This window comes from Pantherophis guttatus, chromosome 5 (genome assembly GCF_059756535.1).
Source record: "Pantherophis guttatus breed Tessera chromosome 5, ASM5975653v1, whole genome shotgun sequence".
NCBI classification, from domain to species: Eukaryota; Metazoa; Chordata; class Lepidosauria; order Squamata; family Colubridae; genus Pantherophis; species Pantherophis guttatus.
The window spans coordinates 84889952-84915423 of NC_142067.1; the positions used below are offsets into that span (position 1 = coordinate 84889952).

Sequence of the window (25472 nt, forward strand, 5' to 3'; positions counted from 1 at the left end):
CTTTTCCATTTTGTATCATATAAAAGTTTGGATTTTACTTACAAATAAAAGAAATTAGCAAAGGCAATTTTAATTACTGTGGTAGAAAGCTTCGGACTCTAATATTTAAGTAACAGTACCCAAAGCAGCATTCCATCCATTGCTCTGCAAAGAACAAAGCAATAATACGTTCATCCCAGTTTGAAAAAATCATTCCTCCAGAATATCTGCTCCACTTCCGTCTCATAGACATCACACTTCCCAGGCTACTTTCCCACCCCTCTCCCTCAACAGCCTTGCTCGTTTCAGGGTTTATTTTGTACACACTGGGGATCGGAGAAACGGGGGAGGTAAAAACAGAACAGACATACACAACGCACCAAACTCGACACCGCAGCAGAGAAGAAAACCACAGTTCCTCTAACAATCCACCCAAAAAAAAAAAAAAACACCAAAAAGGCAAAAGGTCTCCTCACGCCCCACCCCCGAAGGAATTGCGTCCAATGACGATGCGCCCTGAACCGCCTCTTCCAATCCTGCCGTTGTTGCTATTACTACTCTGAGACGCGTTGCTATCCCAGAATTCTCACGAGAACTCGCGGGGCTATTTTCTAATTCGCGCTTTAAAAGAAAAAAGAAAAAGTGGGGAGCGGCTTCTGACGACATCAAACAGCGCCGAGTGTTCTACGAAGGAAGGATTAGATTCTTATCTTTTCCGCCCTCTTTGAAACCCGGCAGCTGTAGGGCCTCAGGTGAGCTGTTGTTTTTTTCTTTTCTTTTCACGGATTCTCTAAAAGTGGATAGATGGCATTTATAGTATTTTGCTTTTTAATGGGAAAAGAAATAAACAGCAGCAGTGTACTATAAAAGTCGAAATTTTCAACAGGGAATAAGTGAAATATAAGGCTGTTTCTAACCCTGGAAAATCTCTACTTGAAAGTCAGATGGAATCTCTGGTGTAGAATTCAGATATTTTAGGTTATCTGGCCCGCCCCTGGAGGGCTATTGTATGTGGAATTAGCATCATCTGGGTAGCCGGTTTTTCCTATTTAACATTTTATTATGATCATCTGGCATATATTTTTCAATCTGTGCCTTATATATCTTTCCTTATTTTTAAGCCATATATCAGGTGCCCAAGGAACAAATTATCTCCATAAATGAACAAATAAATACCGTAGTACAATTATCTGAAACTTTGCTGAGTTTATTTAAAAGAAATAGAAAGCTTTATTCTGAGCGAATATACTATGTTTTTTTAAAAAAATAAACTTAAGCATAGTTATAGCCAGGTGAAAAGGTGACGATAATATTATGCATCCCATCCCCCAGTAATATCTTTTTAAAAATATTATTTACATAAATAATTGTGAGAAATTTTCAACTGACAATATAAAAAGTGTTATTTTTCATAATGTACTAGTGTATTTCATAACTTATATTGACTGTTAAACAGTAGAATTGATATTTATTGGAATACAATGTAAATATTAGAATTGATATTTCAATAAATGTGAATTGGAATTTATGATACAAATCTCAGATAAGATGTTGGAAAGAACTTTGCATTGTTGCTACTCAAACGAAATTATACTTTGTGACTTTAACAGTAAATTTAAAAGTTAAGCATTTTCTTTCCAACTTTTACTATAACTTGTTAATAAAAATATATATTTAAATTTTTCATTCCCATTGAGGTGGAGCCAATTACAATACTTTATGTATAAATAAAACTTCAAATAGTATCAAATAGCAAGAACTTCATGGGATTCATTATCTAACAAGACTGTTATAAATGCTTTAACATTTAATAGGTTAGTTTTAAAATTTTAATATTTATTTTAAATTGACAAGTTTTAAATTATGGGCCAAATTTATAAATTATTTTAACTTTATTTTTTAACCGTGATGTTTGTATAGATGTTTTTTATCTGGCTGTTCACCGCCCTGAGTCCGAAAGGAGAAGGGCGGTATAGAAATTCGAATAAATAAATAAATAATATATGTCACTATTTTTTTCTACAAACCACTTCTTTTCTAGTTGCATGATTCTGTTCTGTTTCAGAAGAGGCCATATTTTCATTATGTCGGGAAGCTACTATTTTGTAATTGTAGGTCACCATGATAATCCTGTATTTGAAATGGAATTTCTACCAGCTGGTAAAGTAGAATCTAAGGTATGAAATCTTGTTCAAATGCACAGTATATAGTATCAAATCGTTCTATCACTTAATCCAGGGGTCGGCAACCCTCGGCTCCGGAGCCACAAGCAGCTCTTTGGGCCCTCTGCCATGGCTCCCTGTCCTATCATTGGTTGGCCCCGCCCCTCATTTCTTTTTTGGACTCCAGCCCAAAGCGGCAGGAAGAGACGGCTGCATTACGCGCAAATGCGTGAAGGCAAGTACAGGACTGCTTCGCTCCTGCACACTCCTCCTCTTGTGACTCCCTGGCCAGCTGTGGCTGAGCTGGCAGCGTGCACACATGTGGGGAGACCCTCCCCAAGCGAGCGCCAAAGCTCAGGAAAGGCATGCATGGGGCGTGCAGTGGCTCGCTTAAGGAGGGTCTCCCCGTGCGTGCGCATGTTCCCAGCTCAGCCACAGCTGGCCAGGGGGTTATGAGAGGAGGAGTGGGAGGAGGGTCGCTGGAGAATGCAGGAGCGAAGCGGCCCTGTACCTGTCTTCACACCACATTTGCACGTAAGGCAGCCTTCGCTTCCTGCCACTTTGGGCTGGAGTCCAAAAAAGAAATAAGAGGGGCGGGGCCAACCAGTGATGGGACAGGAATGGAAACTCCTCACTTTGAAATGGCAATACAAATCCCCAAGGTAATTAGTATTTATGTTGTATAAGAGAGAGTAACATATTGCTTTGCCAATTCACATGACTTCCTAATATGCAACTATTGCACATCCACATGAACTTTTCAATTGCCTCAACACAGTTAAAGTTACTCCCTCGGGAAAGACACATGCGTGTTCTCTCTCTGTTCTTCCCTCCGCGCTCGGCTGAAGAGCTGCCGGAGGTGGGCGATGACATGGCAAGGCGATGGCCGGAGCATTAATGCAGGAGAGAAGCCACATCCTGTTAAGACCCTCCTTAAGTGAGCGGCCGCCCACCCTGTGCTTGCCTTTGCTGCGCTTTGCTCCCAACCAGGGAGTTAGGAGGGGGGAAGGAGGAGGACGGTCACCCGAGGGAGGGGAGAGAGAGAGAGAGACATACACACATACAGAGAGAGAGAGAGACACACACACACAGAGTGATACACAGAAAGTGGGTGAGACAGAGACAGAGACACATACAGAGTGATTCACAGAGAGACATAGAGAGACACATTCAGAGTGATACATAGAGAGCAGGGGAGAGAGGGAGAGAGAGATACAGAGGGAGAGAGACACAGGACAGAGGGGAAGATAGGGAGAAGGACAGACACAGAGATAGAGCAGGGGAGATAGGGAGAGGGGGAGAGAGACTGGGACTGGGTGACTGGGTGGGAGTTAGTGACAATGAGTTGGCCAGGTTTTGTGGCTTCCAGTATGTTTTTTTTCTGTAGGAAACGGGTCCAAGTGGCTCTTTGAGTGTTTAAGGTTGCCGACTCCTGACTTAATCACTCAGGTTCTTCGTTAATTTGATTTTGGAACTTAATTGATTTTTTTTTGCTGCTATTGAAAATTATATATTCAAGTCTGCAGCCCAACTCACCTGGATTATATATCCTGATGAACATCCATTTATTTGATTTCTGTTGTCCTGTCTACCATATAAATTGGATCAACTTTTATGCCTTAACTATGATTTAGTATACAAGGATATATTTCAGTATGAATAAATGTTTGAAATCACCTTTTTTTCTTCTAAAAACTGCAAAAAAATATTTTTTCTAAACTACATACAAGTACATATGTTAGTATCTAATATTGCATTAGTCTGAATTAATTCTGTTCATAGTTGTATATTATAGTACATATTTTACATTGTTTAAGCAAGTAGCTTAATGTATGTTATGCATGAAAAAATAAGTTATTTTATACTTTTTGTTTTCAGTATTTAGAGTTGAGCTTTATTTTTCCTCTCAGGATGACCATCGCCACTTGAATCAGTTCATAGCTCATGCTGCTCTTGACCTAGTAGATGAAAACATGTGGTTAACAAATAATATGTACTTGAAGACTGTGGATAAATTTAATGAATGGTTTGTTTCTGCCTTTGTCACTGCAGGCCATATCCTTTTTTGTTGCAATGCTATAAGAAGAACATTTCAGAATAGAGATGGAAAGCCTATGGCCTTCCAAATGTTCCTAAACTACAATTTTCCACATTTCTTGCCATGGTTGGGCAGTGGTTAGAATGCAGTACTGCAGGCTACTGCTGCTGGCTGCTGGCAGTTGACTTGGCCTTCCATCCTTCCAAGGTCAGTAAAATGAGGACCCAGATTGTTGGGGGCAATATGCTGAGTATAAACCGCTTAGAGAGGACTGTAAAGCAATGTGAAGCGGTATATAAGTCTAAGTGCTATTGCTATTGCCATGGTCGCTGAAATAGTTGCCGTATTTAAGTTGCATCCAGAAGTCTATAGGTTTCTCATTCATTTTATAATATGTAATTATCAAACCATCTCACAAATGTGACTTTTGGTGGTTAAAAATGCAGAGATTCAGCAATAAGTATATTTAAAGCCCTTAATAGCATAGAACCACATTACTTGCAGATCGCCTCTATTTCACCAGGTCAAATAGGGTGGGCACATTCCAGGTCCCTTAAATGTTTTCCTCTAACAGAAGCTAGGAAGTGCACCTTGCCCTGTGGAATATCCTCTATACAGAGATCTGATAAGCCTCCAGTCTCCTTATTTCCTTTATCTGGCCCACAAGTGTTGGTGTAGAATGAGGTTGAAGCCAATGGTGGGTTGCTCCTGGTTCGCACCGGTTCACTAGAACCGGTAGTAAAAATTTGTAGTAGTTCGGAGAACCATTAATAACATTGGCTGGCCATGCCCCCGAACCGGTCCCTGGCCCGGTCACTGCTCACTTACCCCGCCTACCTCATCAGAGGCTTTTTTTTTTTTACTTTTAAAATCATTTTTTCTACAACCTCTTCGGCTGAAAAAATGCCGAAGTGTAAAAAAGTGTAAAAAAACAGCCTCTGACAATTGTGCGGCTCAGCTGGGATCTCAGAGGTTTTTAAAAGCATTTTTTCTACAACCTCTTTGGCTGAAGAGGTTGTAGGGGAAAAAAATGCCTTTAAAAGCCTCTGGCGATCCCAGCTGAATTGCCTGATCGTCAGAGGCTTTTAAAACCATTTTTTCCTGCAACCTCTTAAGGTTGTAGAAAACATGCTTTTAAAAGTAAAAAAAAAAAAAGTTGGCCACACCCACCCAGTCACATTACCCCCACCACCAAGCCACGCCCACAAAATAAGCCACACCCACAGAACTGGTAGTAAAAAATTTTAGAACCCACTCCTGGTTGAAGCCCAGTAATATGTTATGTTGATATGTTTGTGTTCTGGGGCACCATGAGTTTTACTGTCAATGTTTGAAGCTTTCTGCAAGGCCTACCATCACTTACTTCATGGTGAATTCCCTGCTCAGAAAACATCTCTACTTGTATTGAACCAGGGGGTTAATTTAGTCTGAGGAGTTGCTGAAGAGCATTATTCAGAGAATCAAATGCTCTGCCGTCTGATATGAAAAACATTTTCCAATGTGAAAAAAATAGTTTTATCTTTATCAGAAAAGAGAGATTTCAAGGATAATTAGGCCATTAAGATGGAATAGCAGTCTCCAGCTTCCTATTTCACAAACTGGCCACCTGAACAAAATGCTGTGCTTATGGCAAGGTTCACTCTAATTAGAAGCAGATTTCAATTAGCCCTTCCTTTGATGGATGATACAGTGCCCTGCTCTTACAAAAGGGTTAAATTCAGAAATTGCATATTGGGCACATAATCTTTCTTTAATACATTAAAAACATACACCCCTGTGTTGGAAATGGTATTTGTTCTGCTGAAGCACTATCATTCTAAAAATCACCTGAAAATTTACTAGTATGTTGCTTTCTATTGCCACTGCATACTGTAGCTTCTTGAAGTAGTATTTCATACTATTTCATACTACTGTACATTTAATTCTTATTTTAAGTTCAATTTCCTAAATTCATATAACACATTGAATTAGCTAACTACAAGGGATAGCTTTGTGCATATATGAAAGTTTAGATGGCTAGTTTCTATTTCGGTGTATGGTGTGAACATGTCCAAATTCTGATAGGATATAGAATGCACAGGCATGATGGTATCCATTCTGCTTACACACAACAGAATTGTGTGCTTTTGTATGAGTTTTTGTAAGATAGGGTGATCATTTTGTCATAAAAATTAGATTCATGATGTAGTCATATTTGGAACAGGGATTAAGGGAAAAATCTATCAAATGTTGTAGTTAGATATTTAGGTATTCATTAATTTCTGCCTAGAACTCATCTTTCTGGATCTGAATTTTCTTATGTATTTCTTACCTATTATAAGTTCCCCATAAATTCCTGATATCTATAACACATGGAAGAATACAGGTAGACTTACAACCATTCATTTAGTGGCTATTTGAGGTTATAATGGTACTGAAAAAACGTGGCCTGACTGTTTTTCAAATGTCACTATAGCATCCCCATGGATTCTTGGCAACTGTCATGTATTGAATTTATTGACACGGTTGCAGTGGCCCAGGTTCAGGTGATCACCTTTTGTGACCTGACGAAGTAATGGGGAAACCAGATTCACTTAACAACCGTGTTTTTAATGATTCACTTAGCAACTGTGGTAAGAACTGTTGTAAAATGAGGCAAAACTCACTTAGCAACTGTCTTGCTTAGGAGAGGAAGTTTTGGGCTCAAGTAAGTAGAGGACTACCTGTATACAGGTAATCCTCAATTTATGACTGTAGTGGAGCCTGCCCAGTATGGTGACAACGGTTGTGTGAGAGAGCTTTCCTTAACTCCCACCCCCTACTTTTCTTGATGCCATCATTAAACAGATGTGTGGGTCGTTGACCTCATAGGTGGGGAGGTCTACCATCCAGCTGGGTCCATAAAGGAGGCAGAGAAGCTGCAAAAAGCTTTGCAAAGCGAAAAACAGGTCAGCAAGGGGAAGAGCCCAATTAGATTAGGGCCTAGTGCTGTATTCTAATGCCAGAGAGGCTTCCAAAGAAGCCTCTGCATAGCTGATGCTTGTGGGCTGAGCCTCTGCTCCAATCAGCTGGTCATTGGTAGACTGCAAATCTCTCCTAGGTTTTGAGGAAGCCAGCTGCTGCACACAAAGGCGGCAGCTTCAGGATAATCTTCCCAAAACCAGAAGCATAAATTTCTTAATAAAGAAAGCAAAACAAGCTGGGAGGGACAGACTTCCTGATTCCCCCCCCCCCCACACACACACACCTTATTGGATGCTGAAACTACATTCTCTGTCTCTGCCCTCCAATTTCAATCCCTTGAGGAAATTTTAAGGAATGGGTTAAGAGTATTCAAGTAATCTTAATGAGAGAAAATGTTTTATCGTTGTTGTTAAAACCCCCACCTAGACTATGGTCCTTAGAAATCGATCTTTTACATCATAAGGCCTTTTGTATTTTATTGATGTCTATTGACCCTGCATTATATCCCAGTATATCTTGTAACCTAACCATAACAGAAGTTTGGGTGAAACTGCATAAGCTATTTTGTTCAAAAAGCTCCCATGTTACAAACAGAGTTTATAGGGAGTTCTATTCCGCAAGGTTGAAGGCGGGAGTAGATATTAATGAACACTTATGTGAGTTAAACAGGTTAAGGCAGGAATTGATGTTGAGGGGGGAAACAGTGTCTGAACAAACCCTCATTACTGTTATACTCAATTCCCTTGATCCTAGCTGGGATAATTTTATATCGCTATTGGATAATTTTAGTTGTAATAACTTATCTTTAGAAGTGTTATCTGGCAGATTGATTGCAGAAGATAACCTGCGAAAATGCAGGGCGGCTTTTCACAAAAAGGAAAAACCTTTAAGAAGGCCCGATAGTTCAGATAGAGCATATACTATCGGAGAATGCTTCAATTGTGGTTCAAGAGAACATTATAGAAGGGATTGCCCACAAAATGTGAATGCTAGGGCATGCTCAAAGGTACCTTCTGATAATAAATGTAAAAGGAGGCCATTACCTCCTGGTAGAAAGCCAAGTGTAGATGTTCCTAACCACAGAAGGGGTAAAAAGCCAAATGAAGGCAACAAAGGGAACAATCCCAGGTTTAATGATAGCTCTGTAGGTATAGTGGAAACTACTGAGTCAGAACTTACAAGGGAACAGCGAGAGCAACTATGGTTAATGGACAGTGGAGCCAGTAACCATGTTGTCAGTGACCGAAGGTTGTTTGTTAATATGAGAAGGCATCAATCCATGGTCAAAGTTGCAAACGGTAAAAAGGTGAATATTGTTGGCATTGGAGATGTTTATATTCCTGGGATAGGAAAGATTCATGGAGCATTGTATGTACCAGAGATAGATCATAATTTGCTAAGCCTAATGAGGATATGTGAGAACCCCAGAATGGAGATTCTGTTCTCAGGAGGAACAGCTGTGATCAAAAACAACAAATGTGTGATTGGGGAGGTTTTGAAGATAGGTGGCTTGCCTTATTATTCCCCCAATACGAATGCTGAGACCTGCAGTGATAGCAATTATACTATCTCATTTGGTAGTAACAATGAATCACAGTTAGAACTAGGTGATGAGGATCAAGACTTTCACCAGAGGAAGCCTTGTAAAGACAAATGTAAAGTTAATAAAAAGTTTTTAAATTTTAATTTAGAGTCAGATAGTAGGGAACCTGAAAATGCTAATGCAATTGCTATAGGTGAGCCGCTGCATAATGAATGTGCTCACTTGATGCATCGCAGATTAGGTCATGTGAGTTTTCCTATAGTGAAAAAGGTAACCGAACACTCAAGGGGAACCAAGATCAATGACTGTAACACATTCCTAGACTGTTCAATTTGTAGGAGTGCAAAGTTGAAGGTGAAATCTGCGCCCAAGAGGTCTCAGAGGTACTCCGAACACCCGTTTCAGCTCGTCCACATGGATTTGGTGGGTCCATTCGCACCTTCCGTGGGTAAGAGACGGTACTTTCTTACCATAGTAGATGACCATAGCAGATTTGGATTCGTTTTTCCCCTAATGTCTAAAAGTGAAACGTTGACTAAGTTTAAGGAATTTTGTAACTTAGTCCAGAACCAGCACAAGGTCAGAGTTAAGAAAATCTTAACTGACAGAGGAACTGAATTTAATTCAAATCAGTTCTCCAGCTGGTTGAGGAGTAAGGGCATAGTCCACTTACGCACCGTGCCTTACTCTAAGTTTCAAAATGGCATCGCAGAACAGCGCAGCGACGTATTACAAACAATGATGCGGTGCGCCCTAGAGGATTCCGGACTAGACTTCGCGTACTGGGTAGAAGCAGTTAGATACGCGAATTACACCTTGAACCGAGTGTGGTCTAGCGTGGTGCAGAAGACCCCATACGAGGTGCTATACGGCCATAAGCCTAGCTTGGCACACCTCCATGTTTTCGGAGTGATGGCCGATGTTCATGTCCCGAAGGAGATTAGGAGAAAGGGAGACCGGATCTCTGTTAAACTGAGATTCGTTGGTTATGAGCAGGGCTCCAAGGCATTTAGGTTTGCCTACCCTAACGGAAAACTGATGATATCAAGGTCTGCCACCTTTCACGAAGGGGCCAATTGGAGTAAGATCCATGCCAATGAGATTCTTACTCGGAACCCTTCCCGTAGTTGTCGTAGGCAATCGGAGGATGTATCGGAGAACCTATCCGATGATAGGGATACATCTGGTTCTGGGAAGCGTGGAACCCAGACACCCTTGAAAGGGATATTGAAGCATAAGATGGGGGTAGCCAGGAAGGATAGGCACCCAGCTTCTGAGACGCATAGTGATAGTCACGAGGTAGATGACTCATCGGACGACTCTGATGTCAGTGACACGCCCAGAGGCAGACCAGTTAGGGCTACTAGAGGCAATAAGCCTAGGAGGTACGACGACTTTGTTACCTCAGTCGACCAGGTTTTGGCCACCCCTCAGAGATATGAGGATGTGCTGGCCTTACCTGACCATGAACGACAGAAGTGGCTGGCCGCCATGGATACAGAACTAGACAGCCTGAAAAGGCTGGATGTATTCATGCCAACAAGATTGCCCAAGGACAAGAGGGTGATCGGCACTAGGTGGCTTTTCAAGCAAAAGCCCATTGAAGGTGGGGGCTTTGTCTATAAAGCGAGACTAGTAGCACAGGGATTCTCGCAGAGATTCCCTGACGATTATGAGGACACCTTCTCGCCCACGGTGCGTCCTGAGAGCATGAGAACAGCTCTCATCATCGCTACCATGCGAGGCGAACATGTATATCAGTTCGATATTCAGACCGCGTACCTGCACGCCCAGTTAGACAAAGAGCTGTACGTGAGGATTCTTCAGGGAGTAAGCCATCGGGAAGACGATGTGTGGTTGTTGAACAAGAGCCTATATGGCTTAAAACAGTCTGGTAAACGATGGTACGAGTGTCTCACAAAAAGCCTGAGAGAGATGGGCTTTTTACCATCGTCGGCTGACGAGTGTGTTTTTGTCAAGGAAGATCAGGGCATTAGGGAAACGATACTGTTGTACGTTGATGACATCCTATATATTTGCAGATCAGAGAACAGGCATAAGAAGTTCTCTGAGGACCTAAGTAAGAGTTTCGCCTTAAAACCATTAGGTCACATTAGCAAATTTTTAGGGGTGCAATTCGTAAAAACCGAGAAGGGGTTTCGGCTCTCTCAAGAAGATAAAATTAAGGAATTGCTTAAAAAGTGTAGCATGGTAGAGGCGAAGCCATGCGATACCCCTATGGCAACAGACTTCCTTAAGAATATGTACACTGAGAGCACGGAGTTTGAGGATAAGACCCTTTACAAGTCCGTGATTGGGTTGTTGTTGTACATTGCAAGATGTGATTGTTTAGATGCTACATATTATCATGTTTGGTGGACCTGTAAGAAAGTTAAGGCTTTTTGGATAAAAATTTGGTGGGTTATGCAGAATGTTTTGAAGAAAAAAGATCAATTTTCTCCACAACTGTTTTTATTGGGTATAGTTAAGGGTTTTACTTCGGGTGAAACAAAGTTGATATTGTACATGATAACAGCTGCGAGATTATTGATAGGTAAATACTGGAAAAATGAAGCTTTGCCCACGATCGAGGAATGGACTTTGAAGATGGCCAGTTTTGCAGAGATGGCGAAGATTTCGGCATATTTAAAAGATTGTTTACAAGAGACTTATGAATGGAAATGGAAAAAGTGGATAGATTATGTTCAGAACAAATATCAAACCAGGAAGTATCAAATAGTTTTTATTTGAAAATGTTATATTAAGATAGAAATATTTTAATGTAATGAAGATGAAAAATTATAAGGGGGAGGGAGGGTTTCAAGTTTTATACAAAGGGGGTTTTTTATCTTGATTTGAGTATATTGTATGGAAGTCCGGGGGGAGGGGAGGGTTAGGGAGGATGAGGTTGGGAGATTTGGGTGGGTTGAGGGGGGGGGAATGGGGTGAAAATGTAATTGTAAAACTTTTGCAATAAAAAAAAAAAAAAGTTCTCTGAGGACCTAAGTAAGAGTTTCGCCTTAAAACCATTAGGTCACATTAGCAAATTTTTAGGGGTGCAATTCGTAAAAACCGAGAAGGGGTTTCGGCTCTCTCAAGAAGATAAAATTAAGGAATTGCTTAAAAAGTGTAGCATGGTAGAGGCGAAGCCATGCGATACCCCTATGGCAACAGACTTCCTTAAGAATATGTACACTGAGAGCACAGAGTTTGAGGATAAGACCCTTTACAAGTCCGTGATTGGGTCGTTGTTGTACATTGCAAGTTGGACTAGACCGGACATCAGTCTAAGTGTAAATGTGTTATCTAGACATTCTGAACATCCCACACAGTACCATTGGAGCGGAATCAAATGACTCCTGAGATATTTAAAAGGTACTGTGAACTATTCATTGTTATTGGAACCAGAAGCAACTAGAGAATTAAGATTGAGTTGTTTTTCGGATGCCGATTGGGCAGGGGATGTTAGATCTAGAAAAAGTACCTCGGGGTACATTGTATACCTAAATAGTAGCCCCGTGTATTGGTACTCTGGGAAGCAGAAGTTAATTGCAACTTCCACAGCGGAAGCTGAGTATGTCAGTTTGTCCAAAGCTTCCAATAACCTAGTTTGGTTTGACGATCTTCTGGTAAGCTTATGGAGGCAGCCCATACAACCTATAAAAGTCTATGAGGATAACATGGCTGCCATTAACATATAGGAAGCTGATGCTGTAGGCCAGAGATGCGCCATATTGATATACAAAACAAACATGTGAGGCAATTGGTGAAAACAGGTTTCATTAGGACTGTGTATTGTGAAACCAAGGAACAGGTAGCGGACGTGTTTACCAAACCGCTGCCCCGTGACCAACACCTCTATCTTCTGGGTAAAATGTCGATGGCTATGTGAATGTACTTACCATTGATGTATATGTGTACCCAGTGTAGAATGTATGTTTGTTAACCAGTCAAATAGCCGCAGAGGAGGGGATTGTCACGAGTGTTTCCAGGATTGCTGTGGCTACCTGCCTACTCACAAACAGTATGGTTTCAATCAAGCCATCTCCTGTTGGCAATTACCTGCAAGCCTTCCCCGCCCTAGTTAATTGCAGGTTAACTCCCCATATAAGCAAGGACCTTTTGCTTGCTACTCAGGCCTAGACTCCTGGTTTAGGCCTAAATGCACAGCTGCAAGAAGCTCAGTGCAACGCCGCAGATGGGAGAAGAATGCAGATAAGGACTCCAGACGCCGTTGCAGAGAAACTCCCATGGATGCTTGCCTTTTGCTGTTTTGAAGCACGCAAGCTATCATCGGGACTGCTGCTGGACCTTTTTCCTCCCACAAGCTTCAAGCAATGTTTGCTGTTTGAACTGTTTTTACTTCAGGTGACTTTTAGCTGTGAAGTTTGTGCTGCCCCCACTTTGATTGCCTTGATGATGTATCGACCCCGAAGCTGCTTACCTTCATGCTAGCTTTATTCTCTTGTGAACTGTTTCAGTATTGTGGAGAGGGATCTAGGGAGATAGCCTTGCTTCACATACCCAGATAAGACTTTGTTTTAATGTGCTTTCTTAAAGACATAGTGCTTTTTAAATGTTTTAAAGTAAATTATATTTTTACACAAGACGCCTCTGTGAGAATTATTTCAGTCTCAGTGTGTTTACTCATGAGCTGGTTCACGGTCCGGGGTACCCCTCACCCCCATTTCATAGCAGTTGGTAGCAGAGGATGGTTTAACGAACCTACGCTCATGTGGTAACGCGCTAGACTGGAATGTCTGCAGTTGAACAGATGTTGACTAGGGCAGCAGCAGCAGCAAAAAGTATGAAGTCACAAACTGGACTGTCTGGGGCTCAGGCCAAAAATGTTTTGGCTGAAAAACCCCAAACTCTAATTGATTTAGAGAATAGTGGAGCTGTAAGTTTTGGAGCAGAGGCCTCAACTTCTGAAGGGCCTAAGATAGTGAGTAAACCATCATCACCTAAAGAAATAGAGACTGGAAGAATGCCACTTCAGGTCTTGAAAACAAATATAGAGGTGGATGATGAGTTTAGGAAGGCAATCCTTCAGTTTTTAGGTTTGCCCACAGTAAGTCAGAACCCGACTGCTGATTCTAGCGAATTATTAAAGAATCCAGCCGTGAAAGGAAAGAAGATCGAAGTCCTAGAAAACACTGGATTGGTAAGAGACTTTCAATCTTTTCCTAAAACCCCTACCTCAGACCATAAGTGGAGAATGGGGGATAACAGACTGCCTGATTCGAATGTTCCTGCTTCTTTGTTAAACCAGCATGGCCAAGTTGATATTGCGCCACCTGCTGTTGAAGCCATCATAGATCAGGCTATAAAGACTTTAGCTCCCTTGATGACGTCAGTGACTTCTGCTAAAAATTTAAGAGACTCTCATGTTGAGCGTAAGGTTGCAAGTGTGATAGAAACTTTGGCAACCATTTTAGGCGATGGTTTGCAGGCCATTTCATAACATATATCTACAAACTTACCTTTTCTATGATTATTTTTCATCTTTTTCAGCCTATATGTTTTCAGTAATAAGTACTTCAATCTCAGATAGTCATTCTATTATAGCTTCTGCATTCTTTATACCTGTAAAAAGTATACTGATTTAAATCAGTAGAATTAAAAGCAGAGAACTATCACCATAAATAGAGCAAAAATTGATATAACAAAAAACATTTATCAAAATCCTGGGCAAGAAGAGTCAGCTTTGTGGTCATGAACCAAAGAATACTTTTTGAAAAATGTGTTTTTTCATAACTTACAGATATTAAACAAAAACTTGTTTATACAGAATGTCATCTGTATAAAGAAATGTAGTTTCTTTAAAAAATGAAAACCTCATTTGTTAAGAATTGGATTTCAAAGAAACTTCAAAGATACTGTGGTCTAGCATCTGGACACTTGGTTGTATACTTCTCCAGTCCCTTCTTAGTCTGAAACTTAAATGTGATACTGAGTGAAGAATTTTAGGGTCATTTTTCCCAGTTGCCACAGTTTATTGGCAGAGTTTCTCAATCTCAGCAACTTTAAGATGGGTGGATTTCAACTCCCAGAATTCCTGGAAGTATATTCTGTTCAATATATTCTGAAAATATATTCTGTTCAAAAGGTTGTTTTTTTTAAATATTTTGCTGCCTTTTTTAATATAGGATTTAAATTGTGTGGCAGGTAGCTTTAACCAGACTGCATGTAAATCCTTAAAAACACATTTGTTTTCTTAACTTTTTCTACATATGAGATTTATAATGCTTCATGATGTAAGACAAGAAGATGGAATCAAAAACTTCTTTAGCGATGTCTATGATCTGTATATAAAGGTAAAAGCTATAACAATGTTATCTATCATACAATGAATTGTGTATTCAGTGGGAATTTGGCTTAGGAAATAACCTACAGGTAGTTCTCCACTTACAACAGTTCATTTAGCGACCATTGAAAATCACAACAGCACTGAAAAATGTGAGTTATGACTGTTTTTCACAGTTACCACCTTTGCAGCATCCCCATGTTCATGTGGTAAAGATTCAAATGCTTGGCAACTGGTTCATATTTATGACCGTTGCTGTGTCCCAAGATCATGTGATTACCTTTTGTGACCTTCTGACAAGCAAAGTCAATGGGGAAAGCAGATTCACTTTACAACCAGCTTACTAACTTAACAACTGCAGTAATTCACTTAACAACTGTGGTAACTAAGGTTGTAAAATGGGGCAAAACTCACTTAACAAATGTCTCAACAGAAATTTTGGGCTCAATTGTGGTTATAAGTTGAGGACTACCTGTATTTGGCTAAACCTATTCACTTGCCCTGTATGTATAGAGTTGGAGAATGTAAATTGTGTACTTTAATTCCATTTTGCAATATGAAAAAACATTACTGTTTATGGTACTTTTGCTTATTAATCGATAGGCAGTGAAGGCCTAGCATACTTGCATGACAGGTACGTTAAAACTACTGCTTTAGCTGTATAAAATCTTGTTCTGAAACAGAATGTTCTAGGGAATTCAATAATGTTGTATTCCTCCTCTGTAGGTTTGTCTGGTCATAGGGTAGGAAGAGAATGTTGAGGAATTCTCTAGAATATTCTGTTCCCAGAACAGCAGCTTTTGCATATATCTGTGAACTGGACGGAGATAGAATGCATTTCGTTCAAATTAGTTCTAGGAACTAAAATCAGTATGATAGATTAGATAGTTAATGTAGATCAATATTCTTTGAAAGTTTTCATTGCAAAAATAGAAATAAGTCTTCCTCAAGGAGAAACAAGGCATTATCTGTCTACTTTTCCATCTAAAACCAGAATCAATGATTAATGGTAGGTTGCTATAAATTTCCAGAACATTAGCAAAGACCAAGTGGTTCAATACAGGTCTTTAGACAAATTGATTCTTAAACTGTTCTCACTATATTCTTTCTTTCTTTCTTCAGTTTGCAATGAATCCTTTTTATGAAGCTAATTCTCCAATTCGATCCACCGCTTTTGATAGAAAGGTTCAGTTTCTTGGGAAGAAGCATCTTTTAAGTTGAATTATTCCATCTGTAACATAACATGAAAAACCTATTGAGTGAAGCAACAAAGAACAAAGTGTTTAAGTTTTACAAAGCAAGAAAACTTCAGAAGTCCAGCAATTTCACTATCAAAGCTGACAACTTTAAATGTGTGTATATACATGTATATGTATGTAAATTCCAAAATAAATGCTAATATGTGTCTTGGAATTTTCAAGCACCATTTACTAAAATGATTGATAGCATAGACCACACTTTATGGGAAGTTTTTTTATTGTAGAAGAGTTTCAGTTCAGGGCTAATGTGTGAAGGTAATTTCAGATCCAACTATGAGTTGAAAAGAAAAAGTATTGGAGTGTGCATAAAAAACTAAGTACTTCTAGTCATGAACAAAGTTAATCTGCTTTTAGTTTGATAAGCTAATACAGATAGTCCTCAATTTACAACTGGTCATTTAGTGACCATTCAAAGTTATGATGGACCCCCCCCCTCCCTAAGGTACAGGTCAATTCTGAAGTTCTGTCCCCTCCAGCCACATGACTATATTTCAGTCACTTGGCAACCAGCCTCATTTATGACTGTTTGCTGCATCCCGTGATCCCGTGACAATTTACTACATTTTTGCCCAAACCCCACATTTACTTCGTTTTCAGCAAAAATGTCCCATATTGAACAATGAGTTCACTTAATGACTTCCCTAAATAAAGGTTGTAAAATCAAGTCAGACATATGCTGCCTGCCTTATGACCACCACAATGTTCCATTACGTTGGTAAGTTGAGGACTTGCATGTTTAGTGTGTGGGGGAAGTAAGCACATATGTGCAGCTCTTTGTGCAAGCAGGGGGCGCATGTGCCCGCCACTTGCACAAATAGAGCTGCATGTGCATTCATGCTTGCCCACCGCTCATATCAGACCATCCCCTCCCTCTACCCCCATCCCCAACCAGTTCTCAAAGCTGGAAAGGTTGGAGACCTCTGATCTATTTTCATTTATGACTTTGAATACCACTTTCTCTTTTCTCTGAACATATATTAGTAAAATAATGTCTTCAGACAAATAAAATTGCATACCTTTATGTAAAGCAGGAGGTGGTCATGAGGTTACTTGGCTCTACTTTAGACACATTAAATATTCCCCCGCCCCATCTTTATTACAAGTAACTCAAGGCAGCAATCATACATAATACTTCCTCCTATTTTTCCACAACCCTGAGGTGAAATGGGCTGAAGGAGAGTGACTAGCCCAAAGTTACCCAGTCAGCTTTCATGCCCAAGGCAGGATTAGAATTTAGTCTCCTGGTTTCTGTCCTGGTGCCTTCATACTTTCACAAGCATAAGTTATCTCAAAATGAATGACATCCAAAATTTGCAAGTGGCAAACTCTGGAAGCTTTTGTATTTAAATAGTAATGTGTGTGATTAGGAATGCAGATCCATTAACATCTATTACATAGCTTTCCTATAGAGAATATGTCACTGCCTAAATGGACTGGATGGTGTAATAGCAAATTAATTGCTGGAAAATAAAAAGGTGGTTACATTGTTTGGTATTGTAGAATAATTTTGTTCAGTGTTTTCTACAATGTTCATTAAGTCTTTGAATCCATTAAATACCTGTCAAACTATTAAGATATAGCTTGAATGTATTGCAGTTTACCAAATAATTATGTATTTAAATGGCTACCCCTTTGTTCAGTGAACCTCTAATATACACAGCTACTATTGCCAGTTCACTGAATAGTTCAGACAAATCCTTAAATACCTATCTTAACTATTTCACTGATTTTTGAATTAATATGTATCTTTACTACTTTTCACAGGCATTCTGGAAAATACTCCTTAAAAGTAAATGTACAGTTGCACAAATGACTTAACTGTCAGTTATATGTTTGTAGGGTGTAGTGCAAATATTTAATATACTGTACATTTTCTGAAAATGTAATTTTTAAAGGACAGAATATATTCTAATTAACATACTTCCAGATTTACAATATATCTGTAAATTGTAGGAGCACAGAGAAGCATACATTGCTGGCTGCCAGAGGTTCAGCAGTTCAGTTCTCACCAGCTCAATATTGACTCCGTCTTCCATCCTTCCAAGGTCAGTAAAATGAGGACCCAGATTCTTGGCAATATGCTGACTCTGTAAAACCACTTAGAGAGGGCTGTAAAGCACTGTGAAGCAGTATATAAATCTAAGTGCTAATGCTATTGCTACATGTTACTCTGCTAAATTTATCCATCCAGTTGTATGGGATAGATTATTTTTCATCAATTGTTAGTGACCAGCCCAATGAGCTTTTATAGCTGAGCATGAACTTAAATTTGGGTCTTATACTAGTTGAAAAGCAAAGACGTTTACAGTGATACAGGGACTTCTCTTTAAACTGCCTATCTAATCTCAACATCGTTTGGAACATAGGAGAAAGCACACAAGTAGGGAAATACTATACGTTGACAGAAAACATATAATATTTGAATACATTTTCAGTTTCTAAATCTTGTGCCATATCCATCATTGGATATTGGCGATCATGTCGGCAATCCTATTTTTTCAACAGCCATATGAAAAAGTGCTGCTGAGTTTTGTCCAAACCATTCCCTTAGGTTTTGAAGCCATGATGTTCTTCTGCCTGGACCTCGTTTGCCTTCAATCTTTCCTTGGAGGATTAAGTGAAGGATGCCGTATTTTTCTGGGTGTCGCATCACATGTCCAAAATATTCTAACTTTTGCTTTTTAATGGCTTTGATTATTTCCCTTTGCTTTCCCAGGTGGCTTGTCACCTCATTTGTGATTTTAACCCAGTTTATATGTAACAGTTGTCTGTAAATCCACATTTCAAATGCTTCTAGTTTCTTAAGTGGTTTTCTGTCAGAGACCAACTCTCTACTCCGTAGAGCAAGATAGAAAAGATGTAACATTTCCTTGATCCAGTTGTGTCATCGTCCAGATGTGGGCTGCTTCAGTCGGATCTGTTGCTGGCTGAGCCATAGTTTTTTTGACCACGCCCCTTGCTCCTCCCTTTGGGGCCCAGTTTAGGCTCAGTCGGCCTGAGAGTAACACCTCGTACAGATCTGGCTCTCAGCCCAGGTCTGTTCGATTGCATTTAAATTGTAAGGTTTTTTGACCTTTTATTTTCTTATTTCTTTCATTTATTTTCCTATTTAATTTTTTCTTGTAATTTCCAGAGGTTCCGGTCTACTAGGCTAGTTAAGAAATATTTTTAGTTTTATTTTGCATAAAATAGTCTACCAGTATACCTCTTATTGGAGCAGCCTGTTCTATCAGGCTCTTCAATAGCTCCAGGCGGCGGCCATTTTGGAAGCCTCTTCGTGCGTCTTTTTAATTTTTTTTTTCTTCCCTTTGGTGGGTTTTTTTTAAATCTATGCCACCAACAACAGCGCAGGGGGCTTAAACCATTGTACCACCACCGTTTGTAGCGATATTCTGGGACAAACCCCAGAATCGCTAAAATCAGCCGCCACCCCCGCCCTCAGCTCCCGGGACAGCAGAACAGCTGTAGGGCGGTCCTTTGAAGCGCCGCGGCACTTTGGAAAGGTGATAATTGCTGCTTTGCCACCAACGAGTCAATAGGAGGCTTTTTAACCCTTTTTTAGCCAGTGATCCTCCTATACCACCAACGGAGCTTATACAGGAGAGGTGTAAGGTTTCCTTACACTCTCCACGTGGCAATATTACAGCCGGGGTTTTTTTGTGGCTGTAAAGGCGCTTTATAGGGGCTGTTTCTAGGTTTCCTGGACAGTCACCTCTAGAGCAAGTTTCTTCTGCTCACGTGTTACTTGGCAGCCAGTGAGCTAACGCCAGATCCTCTGCTTTTGTTTACCTTACCACATGGCAAAAGTGAAACTAAATCTTTACAGTCGACATCTTGGTTGCAGTGAGTATACTATTGCAATGGCAGAGCGTTCTTCCCACAGGGAGGGAAATACCATGCCTCAGGGAAAAAAAGCAGATTGCAAGCGCAAGCACTCTTCTAAATCAGAGGAAAAAGACTTGCAAAGGAGGCATAAGGCTTTAGAGAAGCAAATTTCAAAAGCTATTGTTCCCAGTAAGGAAACCTCTCCTCCCCCCGCTATTCCCCCCCTTCCTATTGTTGAAGTTCACCAAGCTTGGTCTTCAGAAGGTGAGGGAGGGGTTCTTATTCAAGAAGAACAGAGCACTCTGCAAAATCCATTTGCAAGTCAAATAATTTCCCCAGCTTCTCCTGCTCCTAGCAGAAATGTGACACCAGCTCAGGCTGCAAGGGAGTTTCCCTTGCAAGATCAGATCCCAGAGGACCCTTTTAAAAATCTGCCAGAAAACTTACAAGTTTTAATTGAAAGGGCCATTGCTTCTCGAGTGGAGGATGCCTATAAAAGACATCATTCTGGATCAATAATTTCTGAGCATTCCACTCATGCTAGAGTATCTCCTGCAGTTAGTCTTACTGGCTCTCATTCCCCTACTGCTTCAAGGGCTAGTGAATCCTTTGCTTTGGAGATGGATCACCATTCTGATTTATCAGATGATGAGGGCGTAATTCAAGATCAACCTGCCTTTACAGGGTTATTTCCTCTACACAAATTTAAGTCTCTGTTACATAAGGCACGCATTACTGCAGCTCTAGACAATGATGATTACATTAAAGAATTGCAAGAAGATAGCCAGGGTCATAAAAAGGGACTTTTTGCTGAACCTACTCCTGAACAATCCTTTGTTCCAATCCCTCAATTATTTACAGACGTGGTTAAGAAACAATGGTCTAGCCCTGCAACCTTGGCCTCTGCCCTTGCTTCAGATAGGAAGTATTATACGGTTGCACCCAAATTTGCTCAACTGTTGCAAGTCCCCCCCAGTGGACAGTCCTGTAGCAGCTCTTTCATCTCCCTCCTCATATGTGACAGGGGATACTTCCGAGGGTCTACGACCAGAGGATAAAAAACTAGACTTCCTGTGCAAGAAGAACCACCAGGCTGCTGCATGGGCAATTCAATCGGCTGCCTCAGCCTCCTTTTTCAACCGATCAACCATCCTTTGGCTTCAGCAATTGCAAGCAAGAGTGCCCCCTAGTGAGGTTCGCCTCCATCAGGATATTAATAAAATCATAGCTGCTACTCAATTCTCAGCAGATGCCACTCTAAATTCGGTTAAATTCGCCTCTAGGGCCCTAGCCTCTACTGTATCAGCCCGCAGGATGATCTGGCTCCGTCAGTGGCTAGCAGATCTTCGAGCCAAATGGCGTTTGGCTGCAGCTCCATATTCTGCAGTGAAATTATTTGGTGAGTCACTTGAGCCCCTCCTCATTGAAACACGGGACAAGCGTAAGGTTCTTCCTTCAACATCTACACGTGTTGACAATCTTATCCTTATTACAAGAGGGCATTCTTTCGTCCCTATTACCATGGAAACACCTCCCAATAGGGCTTCCCTCAGGGATCAAGCCGGTCTTCGGACCGTCAGTCCTTTCGGGATAGGGACAGACAATTCACACAGTCCAAGCGGCTCTTTCGTGGCTCCGGCTACCGCCAGACCCGCAGCCGTAAGTAATTCATCACCAAATCCTCCCATTGGAGGCCGCCTGGCTCTCTTCGCAGACAGGTGGAAAGCCTCTACCCCAGACCTCTGGGTCCTATCCATAGTAACATTTGGCCTCCCCCTGGAATTTCTATCCACACCTCCGACACATTTCATTCAATGCCCACCTTACAGCAGCGAGTCCAGACGCCTCTGATGGACCAAGCTGTTCAACATCTCCTGCATATTCGCGCCATAGAGGAGGTCCCTCAAAGCGAATGGAAACAGGGATTTTATTCTATCCTGTTTGTGGTTCCAAAACGGTCGGGGGGGTGGAGGGCAATACTGGATTTAAAATCTCTCAATTCTTACATAGTGTATCGCAGATTCAAAATGTGTTCACTAACCTCTATTCTTCAGGGGATTCGTCCCAACGACTTTCTAGTTTCCATAGATCTCACAGAGGCCTACCTTCACATCCCAATACTTCCAAGGCATCGGCAATATCTCCGCTTCAGCTACGCAGGAAAACATCTACAGTACCGGGCCCTTCCCTTCGGCCTGGCGTCCGCACCAAGGGTCTTCACAAAGGTACTGGCAGTAGTAGCAGCTCACCTGAGGCAACAACCGGTAAGACTCCAGGCTTACCTGGATGATATTTTGATTCTAGCTCCATCTCACGACCAAGCCTTACACGATCTACACATCACAATTCAAACCTTGACCGAACACGGGTTCCTAGTCAACTACAAGAAGAGCCACTTAGTACCAACCCACAGACTCGTCCACCTCGGGGCCATCATAGATACACATCAAGGCGCAGTCTACCTGTCCTTGGAACGCCGAGCCGACATCAAAGACATGATAGCTCACATTCACAAATACCCTTCTGTTCCATTGGCCACCTTGTCAAAACTTCTAGGCAAAATGATCTCTTGCATTCAGATCGTCCCCTGGGCACGCCTTCACGCCCGACACCTGCAGTGGTTTCTACTGCCTTTCCAACGAAAGTAACAAGCTCACACCATGGCCACTGTCAGAGTCCCACTATCAGTCAGGCGATCACTACACTGGTGGACATCGCCTTCTCTAGACGGGGGATGTCCTTTCATGGACCAAAACAGGATCACCCTCACGACGGATGCCAGTCTTTATGGCTGGGGGGCGCATCTCGAATCGCATGTGGCTCAAGGTCGTTGGTCTCCATCAGACCTGTCCAACCCCATAAATTGGCTAGAACTGAAGGCCATCCGCCTAGCTCTCATACAGTTTCAACAGTTTGTTCAAAACCATCACGTTCTGGTGCTGACAGACAACGTAGCTGCAAAAGCACATGTCAATCGTCAAGGGGGGACTCACTCGAGACGTCTCATGGAGGAAGCCTTTCATCTAGGCAAGTGGGCCGAGCAACATCTTCTCTCCATCCGAGCAGATCACATAGCGGGGACAGAAAACATCCAAGCAGATTTCCTCAGCAGGACTCAGATAGACAATGCCGAGTGGCAGCTCCATCCGGACATTTTCCAAGCGATATGCAACAGGTTCGGATTTCCGCGCATAGACCTCTTCGCAACGAATCTGAACACTCAACTTCCTCGCTTCTTTTCAAGGTTCCCGACTCCGGGAGCGGAAGGGATCAATGCTCTCCGCCTCACATGGCCTCCCGGTCTTCACTATGCCTTCCCACCTCTGCCTCTGATCCAAGCTCTGCTCCAGAAGGTGGTCGCCGACAGGGCGGAAATAATCCTGATAGCTCCGCACTGGCCACGGCGCCCGTGGTTTGCGGATCTGGTCAATCTCTCCATATCACACCATTGGAGGATTCCATCGGACCAGATCGTCCTGAGGCAGGGAGTCCTGACCCATCCGGAGCCTCAGTGGCTCCAACTGACTGCTTGGCACTTGAAAGGGCCCTCCTAAAGCGGGACATCTATTCAGATAGGGTGATTCCTACTGTACAGGCTTGTAGACGCAGGTCCACGGTTAGGATTTACAATATCACCTGGGTAGCCTTTGTACGATGGTGTAGGTCCCACCAGATCAATCCTCTGCTAGCCTCCCCTCCTCAGGTCCTAGAATTCCTGCAGGATGGCTTGGACCGCGGTCTGGCCCACAGCACCCTTAGAAGACATGTGGCGGCACTGTCTACGGCCCTATCCAAGCCCTCTGAACAGCCGCTCACTCACCACCCCGTTATTAGAAAATTTCTGAGAGGTGTCAGGCTCTTACGGCCTTCCTCGATTCATAGGTATCCCACTTGGGACTTACCCAGAGTCCTTGATGCCTTGACGGCATCTCCCTTTGAGCCCCTCCGCACGGTCCATCTTCGTTTCCTCACCCTTAAGGTAGCATTCTTAGTGGCCATAACTTCGGCTCGCCGTATCTCAGAGCTGGCAGCCCTCTCTGTTAGGGAAGATCTATGCATATTCAGACCCTACACCGTCGTCTTACGACTGGACCCGTCCTTTATTCCTAAAGTTAATTCACTATTTCATAGGACTCAGGACATTATTCTTCCCAATTTTTGTCCTAAACCTTCCCATAATTTGGAACGGAGGTGGCACACCTTAGATGTGCGGAGGGCTCTGAAAATATACATTACACGAACTGCCCCTTTCAGAAAATCCGAGGCCTTGTTTGTCTCTTTCTTGCCAAGTTCCTTAGGGAATAAGGCTTCATCTGCAACAGTTGGTCGCTGGATCAGAGCATGTATTGCCTTGGCATATCAAGCCCAGGCGGTTCCTATTCCCAGTCAAATTACTGCTCACTCCACCTGGAGTGCGGCTACATCGGCGGCCTGGGCAACTTAGGCTTCCCTTGAGGAGGTCTGCAGGGTGGCCACCTGGTCCACCCCCTCGCCATTTATTAGACATTACAAGTTAGATGTCTTTGCTTCTGCGGAAGCGACATTTGGCAGGAGGGTTTTGCAACAGGTGCACCGGTCAGGGGTCTCCCCAGGCCCTTCGTCATCCCGTCCTTAGGACTGCCAAAACTTTGGTATGTCCCACATCTGGACGATGACACAACTGGATCAAGGAAATTAGGCATTGGTCTTACCTTGAAGGCCAAATTTCTTGATAGTTGTGTCATCGTCCAACCCCTCCCTCTGTCTCAGGGCCTGTACAGTTTATTTTTTGTTAATGTTAAAGGAGTTTATTTCCAGTTGTCCCGTTGGACCAGTTTCTATTTCTGAGGATGATGGTTCCTGTTGGAGCTTGTTCCTGTGGCCTTCTTCGCCAAACTGGGCCCCAAAGGGAGGAGCAAGGGGCGTGGTCAAAAAAACTATGGCTCAGCCAGCAACAGATACGACTGAAGCAGCCCACATCTGGACGATGACACAACTATCAAGAAATTTGGCCTTCAAGGTAAGACCAATGCCTAATCTGACAAGCCTGATTTTCAGTCTTAGGTTTATATCGTGACTGCAGAAGACGTTTTTCGTTTTGAAGAATGCTGTTCGAGCTTTCTCTATCCTTGTCTTTATTTCACTGATCATGTCCCAGCTTTCATGTAAATTAAAACCGAGGTACGTGATCCTTTCAACTTTTTCTAATGGTATTCCTTCTGAATTTATCAGCGGTAAATTAATGGGTTGTTTGCTGACGACCATGATCTTGGTTTTTGAGGTGTTAAACTTCAAGCCATATTTTTCAGATATTTCTGAGACTCTGTTGATGAGGTGCTGAAGATCTTCAGTTTCTGAATATGTAAGCATTAACTTTTGTATTTATGCCTTCTGTATTGTGATTTAAATATGGACAACTTCTGCATTTAGAATTCCT

General features: G+C 41.9%; 3 protein-coding genes across 9 annotated transcripts in view; 2 read left to right on the plus strand and 1 right to left on the minus strand.

Annotated features, from left to right (window-relative positions):
• Positions 1-558, minus strand: part of OFD1 (OFD1 centriole and centriolar satellite protein) — a 38752-nt gene extending 38194 nt beyond the window's left edge. For 2 of the 4 annotated variants that reach the window (XM_034435197.3, XM_034435169.3), the window contains exon 1: positions 360-558. The gene's annotated coding sequence lies outside the window, so the exon portion shown is untranslated. Of the gene's footprint in view, positions 1-350 lie in introns of all 4 variants that reach the window. The other 2 variants (XM_087895263.1, XM_034435179.3) reach the window with 2 other exon arrangements.
• On the plus strand, positions 533-25368 carry TRAPPC2 (trafficking protein particle complex subunit 2). 4 transcript variants are annotated; one of them, XR_015734512.1, is made up of 7 exons: positions 633-731; positions 2021-2156; positions 4052-4195; positions 14896-14982; positions 16095-16324; positions 18185-18276; positions 25345-25368. XR_015734512.1 is itself a non-coding variant. In XM_087895289.1 (5 exons), exons 2-5 carry the CDS (start codon positions 2064-2066, stop codon positions 16191-16193), a joined length of 423 nt encoding a protein of 140 aa, XP_087751415.1. In that variant the 5' UTR covers positions 533-731; positions 2045-2063; the 3' UTR covers positions 16194-17720. The 4 variants fall into 4 exon arrangements, 2 of the variants coding, with proteins under 2 accessions (XP_087751415.1, XP_087751414.1); XR_015734511.1 differs by lacking the exon at positions 25345-25368 and having other exon boundaries at positions 18185-18344; XM_087895289.1 differs by lacking the exons at positions 18185-18276; positions 25345-25368 and having other exon boundaries at positions 533-731; positions 2045-2156; positions 16095-17720.
• Positions 4194-11464, plus strand: LOC117676053 (trafficking protein particle complex subunit 2). Its single transcript, XM_060686687.2, has 2 exons — positions 4194-4386; positions 9004-11464. Exon 2 carries the CDS (start codon positions 9080-9082, stop codon positions 11414-11416), a length of 2337 nt encoding a protein of 778 aa, XP_060542670.1. The 5' UTR covers positions 4194-4386; positions 9004-9079; the 3' UTR covers positions 11417-11464.
• Positions 25369-25472: the final 104 nt, after the last annotated feature.